Source organism: Heterodontus francisci, chromosome 10 (genome assembly GCF_036365525.1).
Source record: "Heterodontus francisci isolate sHetFra1 chromosome 10, sHetFra1.hap1, whole genome shotgun sequence".
NCBI classification, from domain to species: domain Eukaryota; kingdom Metazoa; phylum Chordata; class Chondrichthyes; order Heterodontiformes; family Heterodontidae; genus Heterodontus; species Heterodontus francisci.
In genome coordinates this window covers 10,269,467-10,283,377 of record NC_090380.1, presented here as the reverse complement: position 1 = coordinate 10,283,377, position 13,911 = coordinate 10,269,467, and the positions used below count along the sequence as shown (strand labels likewise).

The 13,911-nt window shown below is 46.6% G+C and overlaps 1 protein-coding gene across 3 annotated transcripts in view; it reads left to right on the top strand.

Moving 5' to 3' along the window:
* The window catches only part of LOC137374285 (phosphorylase b kinase regulatory subunit alpha, liver isoform-like), a 285,712-nt gene that overhangs the window by 85,456 nt on the left and 186,345 nt on the right, over positions 1–13,911 (top strand). For all 3 annotated transcript variants that reach the window (XM_068040091.1, XM_068040092.1, XM_068040090.1), the window contains exons 14-15: positions 4,214–4,292; positions 12,484–12,618. In XM_068040091.1, the coding sequence (XP_067896192.1) occupies positions 4,214–4,292; positions 12,484–12,618 (214 nt within the window). The remainder of the gene's footprint in view (positions 1–4,213; positions 4,293–12,483; positions 12,619–13,911) is intronic.

Genomic DNA, 13,911 nt, shown 5'->3' with positions numbered 1-13,911 from the left:
ATCAGTGGGTGTATAGACCCAGTCCAGGTGATCAGTGGGTGTATAGACCCAGTCCAGGTGATCAGTGGGTGTATAGACCCAGTCCAGGTGATCAGTGGGTGTATAGACCCAGTCCAGGTGATCAGTGGGTGTATAGACCCAGTCCAGGTGATCAGTGGGTGTATAGACCCAGTCCAGGTGATCAATGGGCCTACAGACCCAGTCCAGGTGATCAGTGGGCGTATAGACCCAGTCCAGGTGATCAGTGGGTGTATAGACCCAGTCCAGGTGATCAGTGGGTGTATAGACCCAGTCCAGGTGATCAGTGGGTGTATAGACCCAGTCCAGGTGATCAGTGGGTGTATAGACCCAGTCCAGGTGATCAATGGGCCTACAGACCCAGTCCAGGTGACCAGTGGGCCTACAGACCCAGTCCAGGTGATCAGTGGGCCTACAGACCCGGTCCCGGTGATCAGTGGGCGTATAGACCCAGTCCAGGTGATCAGTGGGTGTATAGACCCATTCCAGGTGATCAGTGGGTGTATAGACCCAGTCCAGGTGATCAGTGGGTGTATAGACCCAGTCCAGGTGATCAGTGGGTGTATAGACCCAGTCCAGGTGATCAATGGGCCTACAGACCCAGTCCAGGTGATCAGTGGGCCTACAGACCCAGTCCAGGTGATCAGTGGGCCTACAGACCCAGTCCAGGTGATCAGTGGGCCTACAGACCCAGTCCAGGTGATCAGTGGGTGTACAGACCCAGTCCAGGTGATCAGTGGGTGTACAGACCCAGTCCAGGTGATCAGTGGGTGTATAGACCCAGTCCAGGTGATCAGTGGGTGTATAGACCCAGTCCAGGTGATCAGTGGGTGTATAGACCCAGTCCAGGTGATCAGTGGGTGTATAGACCCAGTCCAGGTGATCAATGGGCCTACAGACCCAGTCCAGGTGATCAGTGGGCCTACAGACCCAGTCCAGGTGATCAGTGGGCCTACAGACCCAGTCCAGGTGATCAGTGGGCCTACAGACCCAGTCCAGGTGATCAGTGGGTGTACAGACCCAGTCCAGGTGATCAGTGGGTGTACAGACCCAGTCCAGGTGATCAGTGGGTGTATAGACCCAGTCCAGGTGATCAGTGGGTGTATAGACCCAGTCCAGGTGATCAGTGGGTGTATAGACCCAGTCCAGGTGATCAGTGGGCCTACAGACCCAGTCCAGGTGATCAGTGGGCCTACAGACCCAGTCCAGGTGATCAGTGGGCCTACAGACCCAGTCCAGGTGATCAGTGGGTGTATAGACCCAGTCCAGGTGATCAGTGGGTGTATAGACCCAGTCCAGGTGATCAGTGGGTGTACAGACCCAGTCCAGGTGATCAGTGGGCCTACAGACCCAGTCCAGGTGATCAGTGGGCCTACAGACCCAGTCCAGGTGATCAGTGGGCCTACAGACCCAGTCCAGGTGATCAGTGGGCCTACAGACCCAGTCCAGGTGATCAGTGGGCCTACAGACCCAGTCCAGGTGATCAGTGGGTGTATAGACCCAGTCCAGGTGATCAGTGGGTGTATAGACCCAGTCCAGGTGATCAGTGGGCCTACAGACCCGTGCCAGGTGATGTAGAGACAGCCCTGGCTTGGTAACTGAGCTTTTGAACATTCTCCTGGCAAACTCCCTAATGGCCCTCAGTGCTCACCCTTGCTGGTAGCCGAACCTCTCATCCAGCGGCATTGCCGAATCTCACGTAACAGTTTGGTCACCTAATCCCCAACCCCCCCCACTTGCAAAGTGCACTGCACTGCAGTCCGACAATGGCATCTTCACCCCTCTCTCCCATTATGCAGTGTTAGATTAGATTATAGATTAGAGATACAGCACTGAAACAGGCCCTTCGGCCCACCGAGTCTGTGCCGACCATCAACCACCCATTTATACTAATCCTACACTAATCCCATATTCCTACCAAACATCCCCACCTGTCCCTATATTTCCCCACCACCTACCTACACTAGTGACAATTTATAATGGCCAATTTACCTACCAACCTGCAAGTCTTTTGGCTTGTGGGAGGAAACCGGAGCACCCGGAGAAAACCCACGCAGACACAGGGAGAACTTGCAAACTCCACACAGGCAGTACCCGGAATCGAACCCGGGTCCCTGGAGCTGTGAGGCTGCAGTGCTAACAACTGTGCCTCCCCGTCGTGGCACTGAAGCCTTGCCTCGGTCCCACCAACTTCTAACGGGAACGAATCTGAAGGCACGGGATGTTGCCCGCCGTCATCTTAATCCCACGTGTTTCCCCTCCCCCCCCCCCCCCCCAATTGAATCGTGCCTAATGATATGCTAATGTATGGAAAGTCAGTGTTCTACAATTTAAAGTACAGTCCTGTCATGTCAGGGTCTCAATTCCGCCTCGGTGCTTTCCCGCCGCTGACAAATCCGGAACCAATGTCACAATGCCGGATTTCTGGGCGGATGCAATTCTCCGTCCCCCGACGCCGCTATTCCCCCTTTCAACGGCCGCATTAATTCTGCCCATACATACTGGGCTAAGTATGAAAGACCAGTAACAAGGTTTCAAGATATTATGGTGCTAATATCTGTGAATCAACACAGGTGATGTTTTCCTTCATATTTTAAATTGTTTTATTTAGAAGCAGCATGTGTCAGTTCATCTGTCAAAGGTCATTCTGATTGCAAGGGGGCAGGAGGGAAAGCTTGAGGTGGCAAACTGGCTGACTGCTCATTTATCTTCTGGCTGTTTGTGGGCTATTGTTGGTACAAAGTGGATGTCATATGTATATGCTAAACTATCAAAGAATTACCAAGAATGAATTAATTGTGCAGTGTACTCGGAGACATTTCAATGTGAAAGGCATTCTGTGGGCTGGATTTTGTGCTGGGGGGGCGGGGCTCCTGATGCCAGGCTGAAAAGGCGGGGGGAGCCCCTCATCTGCCTTTTCTGCACACCCCCCACTCCCCCTCCCCCTCCCCGGAGTGATCCTCCAGTCATTTTCAGTCAAAGTTTTAAGAGACAGGATCCATATCCCGTTAAAGACTTTAAAGGGATTGGGATCCCGTCTCCAAGAGCTGTCAGCCAATCAGAGGGCTGGCAGCTTAGCAGTATTGGCAGCATCACCGGGAGCAGTGGCCAGTGCCAGTACTGCAGAGGCCTCGGACCCAGGCCCCGGCACTGGAAACCCCGAAGCAGGGGTAGGTGAGATGTGGTCACCAGGACCAATCTGGAAGGCCCGGGGCTGCCAGAGATGGTTGTTGAGTTAAGGGGGAGGGGGGCCTCGGGGGTAAAGTTTTTCCCAGTGGGGGTCCTCTGTGGGCCACAAATTGCCCATGAAGGAGGGGACCAGCCCCCCAAGTCTGCAGAGAGGGCACCTAGTTTTACAAGGTATCCTCCCTGTGCATGGGAGGCCCCCTCCCTCCCCCTTAGGCCAATTAAGGGCCTCAGTCGGCCTCTGGGTGGGAAGGCCGTCATCGGCCTATCCTGCCCTGGGACGATTGTTGGGCAACGGGGGAGGCGAGGGGCCTTCCACACCCCCACCCAACAGGCCCCCATCCCGGCCGCCTGTCGCGATTCTCCTGTTCCCCCGCCTCCGATCCCTAGGGGCCTGTAAAATCCCAGCCTGCAAATCTAATATTAAAATACAGTGAGTTAAGGTAGGCCAATAAATTAGTAAGGTGTAAGAGAAATATTTTGGATTAAAAAATACAATGGTAAAATATATTATAGCATCTCAGCCATTTAAAAACAAAAATTTTCCTTGTTGCATTGCCCTTTATTGAAATGTAACCGGGCAGCATTTTCCGAAACTAAGTTTCATTACAGATGAAGAGTTTTGTTGTGTATTACTGATCGTTCTTCAGGGGTTAGGCTGGGGGCTTGGCAGACTTTTCCATAAACTGTGTTGAAACATGAATAAATTATATCACTTTGTTAATTATGTTTGGCAGTTCTACGACTGCTTTAAATATTCCATAAGGGTTTAGAAAGGTTCTGAAATTATGTTGATATGACAGCAGCTTGTTTTGCAGCTAATCTTACCTTTGGGACTCTTCCCATCTTTAATTTTCCATTGGAGGCTGACTTGTTTGGTATTTGAATGAAATGTGCTGACTGCCTGTTGCCAGCTGGGTAAATGGGAGAGCAGCAAATGCAGTTCACTCCGCTTCAGCCAGTTGTAGCTTATTTTTACCATTGACTTGGGCCTTGGTTTGTTTTGCAGGGATTTCTTGCTCCCGGTGAGATTGATCCTTTAAGCCGAAGACTTTCTACCGCCGGCAGGCCTGATGTTGTTGTACAAGGTCTGTCAGATATGTGGACCGTCACTAATCGATTCTCCGATACATAGATACAATGCTACAATGACCCAAAGCGGTTTTGCTGGGGAAAAAAAATCCATCATGATGTCCCATTTAAACTCTCCTGTTTCTGGGGAAATTCTTTAAAAATATAAAAAAAATATAAAAAATATTTTCATTACACCAAGTCCCTTGCCAGCAGGCAGCCTTGAAGCTGTATCTCCCTCACAGTTAGGGTGTTCCGATGAAGACGACAATAAACTGCATTTCTATAGTGTTGTTCACATCTCAAAGGACAACCTTTCAAGGGTCAGGACAAAAACAGTGGATGCTGAACAGGAAGGGGACAATGGGGAATGTTGGGCAGGGAGCTACAAAGCATTGTTGAAGAGACAGATTTAAAGAGTGTTTTGAGAGACTTGGAGGAAGCTGAACAGTGAGACCCAGAGAGTAGGTGTGCAGTGGCTGAGGGAGCAGGTCAGGATACATGCTGCAGTGTTTTGAATGAGTTGAAGCTTGTGGAGTGTGATGCAAGGGGCTGGCCAGGAGGATGTTGGAGAGGTTGGGCGTCGAGTTACTGAAGATGTGGACTCGGGGAAGGAGGGAAGGGCAGAGCTGAGCAATGTTGTAGAGGTGGAGGAAGGAGAGAGCTCCAGGTTGAGCACCATGTCTTCCTGACTCAGACCGAGGGGGCAGCCTGGGAAGTTAATGAGTCACGATTAGAGACATGGAGTTCCCATGAAGGAGGGGTTCAGTTTTGTTGAAATTGAGCTCAAGGAAGTTTTGTCCCATGCAGATGTTGATGTCTGACTGCAGTTAGAGTGTAGCGATGGCTTTTTAATTAATGCAGGAGATAGAGCTGGGTGTCATCGGTGTAAAGCTGAACTCCACTTCCGGATGGGCTAAGAGGTAGCATGTAAATGTTGAAGCTTAGGTGATCAGGATAATCCTGATACATCACAGGTGAATGTGGAAACAGAACAGGAGAAGCTATTGGAGAAGTGTGGAACAGGGAGAGTGTAGATTGTGTAGGTTGATTACAGAACGAAGACATTGAGAGAGGATGAGATTGTGGAGAGGTTGAGAATGGTGAAGAGAGATAGAAAGCTGTGGTCTTAGTTGCAGAGAATGTTTTTTGTAACTTTGACCAATGATTTCATAGTTCAGATGGGGCAGAAACCAGATGGAGAGAATTCCTATGCAGCTCAGAACACCTTTATAGGACATAAGAACATCAGAAATAGGAACAGGACAAGGCCATTCAACCCCTCAAGCCTGCCCCACCATTCAATAAGATCATGGCTGATCTGTCCCAGGCCTCACCTCTTCTTTCGGGCCTCCTCCGCCTAACCCTCGACTCCTCGAGATTTCAAAAATCTATCTACCTCCTCCTTAAATACATTTAGTGACCGAGCCTCCACAACTCTGAGGCAGAGAATTTCAGAGATTCACCACCCTCTGAGAGAAGAGATTCTTTCACATCTCAGTTTTAAATGTGTGCCCCTTTATTCTGTAACTATGTCCCCTAGTTTGAGATTCCCCCACTAGTGGAAACATCTTCTCAACATCTACCATGTAAAGCCCCTTTAAAATCTTACATGTTTCTATAAGATCACCTCTCATTCTCCTAAACTCCAATGAATAAAGGCCTAAACTGTTTAGCTGTTCTTGATAAGACAACCCCTTCATCCCAGGAATCAGCCTAGTGAACCTTTTCTGTACTACCTCCAATGCTAGTATATCCTTCTTTAAATACAGGGACCAAAACTGTACACATTACTCCAGGTGTGGCCTCACCATCACCCTGTACAGTTGTAACAAGACTTCCCTATTTTTAAACTCTAAGCCCCTAGCAATAAAGGCCAAAATTCCATTTGCCTTCCGAACTACTTGTTGCACCTGCATGCTAACCGTTTGTGTTTCCTGTACAAGAACACCCGATCCCTCTGTACTGCAGTATTTTGTAGTCTTTCTCCATCTAAATAATAATCTGCCTTTTTATTCTTCCGACCAAAGTGGATTCCCTCACACTTTCCCACATTGAACACCATCTGCCAAGTTTTTGCCCACTCACTTAACCTATCTGTATCCCTTTGCAGATTCTTTGTGTCCTCACCACAACATGCCTTCCCACCTATTTTTGTATCGTCAGCAACTTTGGATACACTACACTCTGTCCCTTCCTCTAAGTCATTAATATAGATAGTAAATAGTTGAGGCGTTAGGACCGATCCTTGTGACACCCCACTAGTTACGGTTTTCCAACCTGAAAAAGACCCATTGATCCCGACTCTCTGCCTTCTGTGTGTTAGCCAGTCCTCAATGAATGCCAACACATTACCCCCAATACCCTGAGCTCCTATTTTGTGCAATAACCTTTTATGTGGCACCTTATCAAATGCCTTCTGAAAATCCAAATACACAACATCTACCGGTTCCCCTTTATCCACTCTGTTTGTTACATCCTCAAAGAACTCTAACAAATTTGTCAAACATGATTTCCCTTTCATAAAACCATGTTGACTCTGATAGCGTTAAGGTTTTCTAAATGTCCTGCTATTTCTTACTTAATAGTGGACTCTAGCATTTTCCCAATGACTGATGTTAAGCTAACTGGGTCTATAGTTTCCTGCTTTCTGTCTCCTTCCTTTCTTGAATAGAGGTGTCACATTAGCGGTTTTCCAATCCACTGGTACCCTACCGGAATCCAGTGAGTTTTGGTATATTATGACCAATGCCTCTACTATCTCTGCAGCCACTTCTTTTAAAACCCTTGGGTGCAGGCCATCAGGTCCTGGCGACTTGTCTGTCTTTAGTCCCATCAGTTTGTCCAGCACCTTTTCCCTCATGATCGAGATTGTTACAAGTTCCTCCCTCCCATTTACACCTTGCTTATCTATTATTGTTGGGATGTTTATAGTGTCCTCCACCGTGAAGACCAATGGAAATATTGGTTTAAATTATCTGCCATTTCCCTGTTCTCTGTTGTTAATTCCCCAGTCTCATCCTCTAAGGGCCCCACACTTACTTTAGCTACTCTCTTCCTTTTAATATACCCATAGAAGCTCTTACTGTTTGTTTTTATATTTCTTGCCAATTTACTCTCATGATCAATTTTCTCTCTATTTATTAGTCTTTTAGTCATCCGCTGCTGGTTTCTAAAAAATTCCCAATCCTCTGGCCTACCACTGATTTTCGCCGCTTTGTACGCCTTTGTTTTTGATTTGATATTCTCCTTAACTTCCTTTGTTATCCATGGGTGGTTCATCGTTCTCTTCGAGTCCTTCCTTCTGACCAGAATAAATGTTTGCTGAGTGTTGTGAAATATCTGCTTAAAAGACTGTTCATCCTTTGACTTCCCCTGTAGTCTATTTTCCCAGCCCGCTTTAGACAACTCTTTCTTCATACCTCTGTAATTGCCCTTGTTTAAGTTGAGGACACTGGTTTGAGACCCAAGTTGCTCGCCCTCAAACTGAATTTGAAATTCTATCATGTTATGATCGCTTCCCCCTAGAGGATCCTTAACTACGAGATCTCTTATTAATCCTACCTCATTACAGATAACCAAATCTAAAATAGCCTGCTCCCTGATAGGTTCTGCAACATATTGCTCTGAGTAACAATCCTGAGGCACTCCACAAATTCATCTTCCATGCTACCCTTGCCAATTTGATTTGCCCAGTCTATATGCAGATTAAAATCACCCATGATAATTGCAGTGCCCTTCTTACACGCCTCCATTATTTCCTGATTAATATCTTGTCCTGCAGAGAGGCAACTCTTCGGGGGGCCTATAGACCACTCCCATCCGTGATTTCTTTCCCTTGCTATTCCTTATTTCCACCCAAACTGATTCTACATCATGATCTATTACACCTACATCATTACTCTCAACTGCACTGATGCCTCCCTTTAATAACAAAGCTACCCCAACTCCTTATCCTTTCTGCCTATTCTTCCGGAACGTCGAATATCCTTGAACGTTGAGATTCCTGTCCTGGTCATCCTGCAACCACGTCTCAGTGATAGCTATCAAATCATATTCATAGGAATCACAAAACTAAGTCATACTTTAGAAGTGTTAGTCCCCATCCTACAGCTTGAGATCAAGTGCCAGTGAGGTGTCCTAGCAGAGAGGGAGATAGGACCAGTGAGGTGTCCTAGCAGAGAGGGAGATAGGACCAGTGAGGTGGCCTAGCAGAGAGAGAGATAGGACCAGTGAGGTGACCTAGCAGAGAGAGAGATAGGACCAGTGAGGTAACCTAGCAGAGAGAGAGATAGGACCAGTGAGGTAATCTAGCAGGGAGGGAGGTAGGACCAGTGAGGTAACCTAGCAGGGAGGGAGATAGGACCAGTGAGGTGACCTAGCAGAGAGGGAGATAGGACCAGTGAGGTGACCTAGCAGAGAGAGAGATAGGACCAGTGAGGTGACTTAGCAGAGAGGGAGATAGGACCAGTGAGGTGACCTAGCAGAGAGAGAGATAGGACCAGTGAGGTGACCTAGCAGAGAGGGAGATAGGACCAGTGAGGTGACCTAGCAGAGAGGGAGATAGGACCAGTGAGGTGACCTAGCAGAGAGGGAGATAGGACCAGTGAGGTGACCTAGCAGAGAGGGAGATAGGACCAGTGAGGTGACCTAGCAGAGAGGGAGATAGGACCAGTGAGGTGACCTAGCAGAGAGAGAGATAGGACCAGTGAGGTGACCTAGCAGAGAGGGAGATAGGACTTCAGCATCTCCAAACCAGTAAGAAACTTGATGATTTCACTAACAGGAGAGAGTCTGTGTGAACCATTATGTTCTGTTATAGGAAGTGATTGGAGAAAGTTGAAGTAAAAGCTACTTCCCCTTTACATCCATTTCCTTTCATGACAATATTTGCTTCAATGCACGAATAGGTTTGATTGTAAGAAAAGTTTGCCCAGAAATTTTTTTAAAATTAATTTAATGTAAGCAGTCTGTCACTTTCTTGTATAACCACGCAACGACAATAACTTGCATTTATATAGCACCTTTAACAGTAAAAAGTCCCAAGGCGCTCACAGGAGTGTTATCAGACAAATATTAACACTGAGACATATAAGGTGATATTAGGGCAGATGACCAAAAGCTTGGTCAAAGAGGTCGGTTTTAAGGAGTGTCTTAAAGGAAGAATGAGTGATTGAGAGTGAGTGATTATGAGTGGCACAGTGGCTCAGTGGTTAGCACCACAGCCTCACAGCTCCAGCGACCCGAGTCCAGTTCTGGGTACTGCCTGTGTGGAGTTTGCAAGTTCTCCCTGTGACTGCGTGGGTTTCCTCCGGGTGCTCCGGTTTCCTCCCACAGCCAAAGACTTGCAGGTTGATAGGTAAATTGGCCATTGTAAATTGCCCCTAGTGTAGGTAGGTGGTAGGAGAATGGCGGGGATGTGGTAGGGAATATGGGATTAATGTAGGATTAGTGTAAATGGGTGGTTGTTGGTCAACACAGACTCGGTGGGCCAGAGGGCCTGTTTCAGTGCTGTATCTCTCTCTGACTCTGAGAGTCGGAGAGATTTAGAGAGGGGTTTCAGCAGTTTGGACCAAGGCAACTGAAGGCACTGTTGCATTGTTGGGTGTGTATTAGTAGCATTGTAGGGCATTCTAGAGAAAGTCTTTAACTCTGGTAAAGGTTAGCTAACATCTCTATTAATTTACGGTTACTATATACACTCTCCTCCAGCCACCTAAACTAGCATCCTTCGTGCTGCTATACCTTCTTCTCAAGCCTCTCGTGACTGTTACATTATCGCTCATACAGTGGGAGGGGTCTCTCTCTCTGTCTTCAGTATTAACCCTTTACATCCTTATACTACAGGCACACCAGTCAGTAGCGGAGCAATTTAAAATCGGGGATGCTCAAGAGGCTAGAATTAGATGAGTGCAGAAATCTCAGAGGGTTGTGGTGCTGAAGGAAATTACAGAGATAGGGAGGGGTAAGGCCATGGAAGGATTTGAAAACAAGGATAAGAATTTTAAAATCAAGGCGTTGCTTGACTGGGAGTCAGTGTAGGTCAGCGAGCACAGGGGATGATAGGTGAACGAGGCTTGGTGTGAGTAAGGACACGGGAAGCAGAGTTTTGGATGAGCTCAAGTTTACAGAATAGAACGTGGGAGATCTTCCAGGAGAGCATTGGAATAGTCAAGTGCAGAGGTAACGAAGGAATGAATCGGGGTTTCAGCAGCAGGTGAGCTGAGGTAGGGGCAGAGTTGGGTGATGTTATCGAGGTGGAAGTAGACAGTCATAGTGATGCAAATATATAGTCGGAAGTTCATCTCGATGTGAGATCTGACACCAAGGTTAATGTAAGAGACTCACTGTGATATTGGAAGGTAACAGCTTTGAATAAATCCTGAACTTTCACCACTTGCATCTCTTATTGAACAAGGTTTGGACCTGTCACTGCTGCCTCATGGTTCTTAAATCTAATAGCCGTCAGTCTGCTAACCAGCATCGGGATTTTAACATTTTCTTTCTCCTGTTTTATTTTGCACTTCCCTAACAGTCCAGCTGCTTGAATTAATGAGCTGATCCTAGGCCTGTCCCTTTGTCTCTGGCTCCCACTTTGAACTTTTCCTGTTCTGTCAGCTCACTTTATGCATGGGCTGACCACAAGCTAAATACCGGTGTTTTTTAAAGTTGATCCTACTGCTTCAGAATGTCACATGGCCTTAAAGGTGTCAGCTTAGACTCTTTGGTTGCAATTTTGCCTGAGTCGGAATCAGACAGTAGAGGAGGAGGCCATTCAGCCCAACAACTATTTGAAGAAGGGCAGGGGAGTTCTCCCCAGTGTCCTGGCCAATATTTATCCCTCCATCAACATCACTGAAACAGATTATCCAGTCATTATCACATTTCTGTTTGTGGAATCTTGCTGTGCACATTACAATAGTGACAACACTTCAAAAAATACTTTATTGGCTGTAAAGCACTTTGGGATTTCCTGTGGTCCTGAAAGGCCCTATATAAATGCAAGTGATTTCTTTCTTGAAGAAAGCATTAATTGAGAAAAAAATCAGCCTTTTATCTCTGCCTTACCTTTCATTAAATCATTAATATTTTTTTTTTATTTCCAAAATATACTTTATTCATAAAAATCTGTAAAAATTACATTGCCAAACAGTTTCCAAACAGCACCAAAAAATGCAAACATTGCAAGGGAGATCAGTTTCTTTCAATACTGTCATGAGTTTCTTCCCAACCCTTCCGTTTCACAATTGTCATGTCAATTACAGTTTTACATTTACAGCAATTGAGAATATTAACGATACAGTTCGAGGGGTTTCCCATGGATCCAGCCCCTCAGTCTAGCTTGGTGGGGGAACCTTACACTGTGGTCTTTCCCCATTGAGCCTTTGCTGCGGCTGCCCCAAGCTTTAGTGCGTCCCTCAGCACGTAGTCCTGGACCTTGGAATGTGCCAGTCTGCAACATTCGTTGGTGGACAACTCTTTGCGCTGGAAGACCAGCAAGTTTCGGGCAGACCAAAGGGCGTCTTTCACCGAATTGATAGTCCTCCAGCAGCAGTTGATGTTTGTCTCGGTGTGCGTCCCTGGGAACAGCCCGTAGAGCACAGACTCCTGTGTTACAGAGCTGCTTGGGATGAACCTTGACAAAAACCACTGCATCTCTTTCCACACCTGCTTTGCAAAGGCACATTCCAGGAGGAGGTGTGCGACCGTCTCTTCCCCACCACAGCCAACGCGGGGGCACTGTGCGGAGGGGGCGAGACTTCGGGTGTGCATGAAGGATCTGACGGGGAGGGCCCTTCTCACCACCAGCCAAGCTACGTCTTGGTGCTTGTTTGAAAGTTCTGGTGATGAGGCATTCCGCCAAATGACTTTGACGGTCTGCTCGGGGAACCATCCGACAGGATCCACCGTTTCCTTTACCCGTAGGGCCTTGAGGACATTCCGTGCAGACCACTGCCTGATGGACCGGTGGTCGAAGGTGTTTTCCCGCAGAAACTGCTCATTAATATACTGTTGGTGATGTAGGAATGGTAACAACTTCATTTAAACAGGGGCAAACAGGCCATGAGCAATTCCCCTCCCACTCCACCACTTTCTAATCACTATTACTATTGTAAAATCAGTGAATGTGCTCTTGTAGAAATATTTCTACTGAAAATGAAAATGCATTTACATTACAAGGGGCTAACTTTCTTTCTTGTTGCATAGTGTCAATACTGGCAGAAACAGAAAAGATAAAGAACATTTTAGCAAAGCATAACTTGCAAGTAGACGGTATTTCTGATGTTCTTCCTATCAGAGTACAGCCAGGGAGAATTCTAAGCCACATCTATGCAAAACTAGGTAAGTGCTGCATAAACCATATGTTGTTCACATTAGTTAAATCACTGTTCAGACTAGTTTAATCACTGTGTTGTCCAAAGTGAATCACCACATTATACTCCGTCTGCCACCTTGTTGCCCAGATACTTGTCTATATCTCTTTGTAGTCCCTCTATGTCCTCCTCACAGTTTACATTCCCACCTAGCTTTGTATTGTCAGCAAATTTACATACATTACTCTCGGTCTCTTTGTCTGAATCCTCAATACAGATTGTAAATAGCTGAGGCCTCAGCACTGATCCTTGTGTCACTGCACTAGTTACAGCCTGCCAACTTGAAAATGCTCAGTTTAACCCTACTCTTTGCTTCCTGTCCATTAACTAATCCTCGACCCACATATCACCCCCAACTCCATGTGCCCTTACCTTGCATATTATCCTTTTGTGTGCCACCTTATCAAATGGCTTTTGGGATTCCAACTACAGTACAGACGCCGGGGCGAATGCTCCAGAGGCATGAATTCAAATCCCACTACAGCAGCTGGGGAATTTAAATTCAATTAATTAATCTGCAGTAAAATTCTAATCTCAATAATGATCATGAAACTGTAGAATTGTTTTAAGAACCCATCTGGTTCACTAATGCTGTCCTTACCCAGAATTATTACAGCACAGAAGGAGGCCATTCAGCCCATCCTGTCTGCACTGGCTCTCCGAATAAGCAATTCACTCAGTTCCATTCCCCCGCCTTCTCCCCATAACCCTGCACATTCTTCCTTTTCATATAACTGTCTAATTCCCTTTTGAATGTTTCAATTGAACCTGCCTCCACCACGTTCTCAGGCAGCACATTCCAGACCTTAACCACTCGCTGCGTGAAAAAGTTTTTCCTCACGTTGCCATTGTTTCTCTTAGCAAATACTTTAAATCTGTGCCCTCTCGTTCTCGATCCTTTCACGGGTGGGAACAGTTTCTCTCGATCTACTCTGTCCAGACCCCTCATGATTTTGAATACCTCTATCAAATCACCTCTCAGCCTTCTCTTCTCCAAGGAAAACAATCCTAATTTCTCCAATCTATCTTCATAATTGAAATTCTTCATCCCTGGAACCATTCTTGTGAATCTTTGCTGTAGTCTCTCCGATACCCTCACGTCTTTCCTAAAGTGTGGCGCCCAGAACTGGATACAGTGCTCCAGCTGAGGCCGAACTAGTCTTATCCAAGTTCAACGTAACTTCCTTGCTCTTGTACTCTATGCCCCTATTAATAAAGCATCCGCAAATTTTGAAATTATGCCCTGTACCCCAAGGTCTAG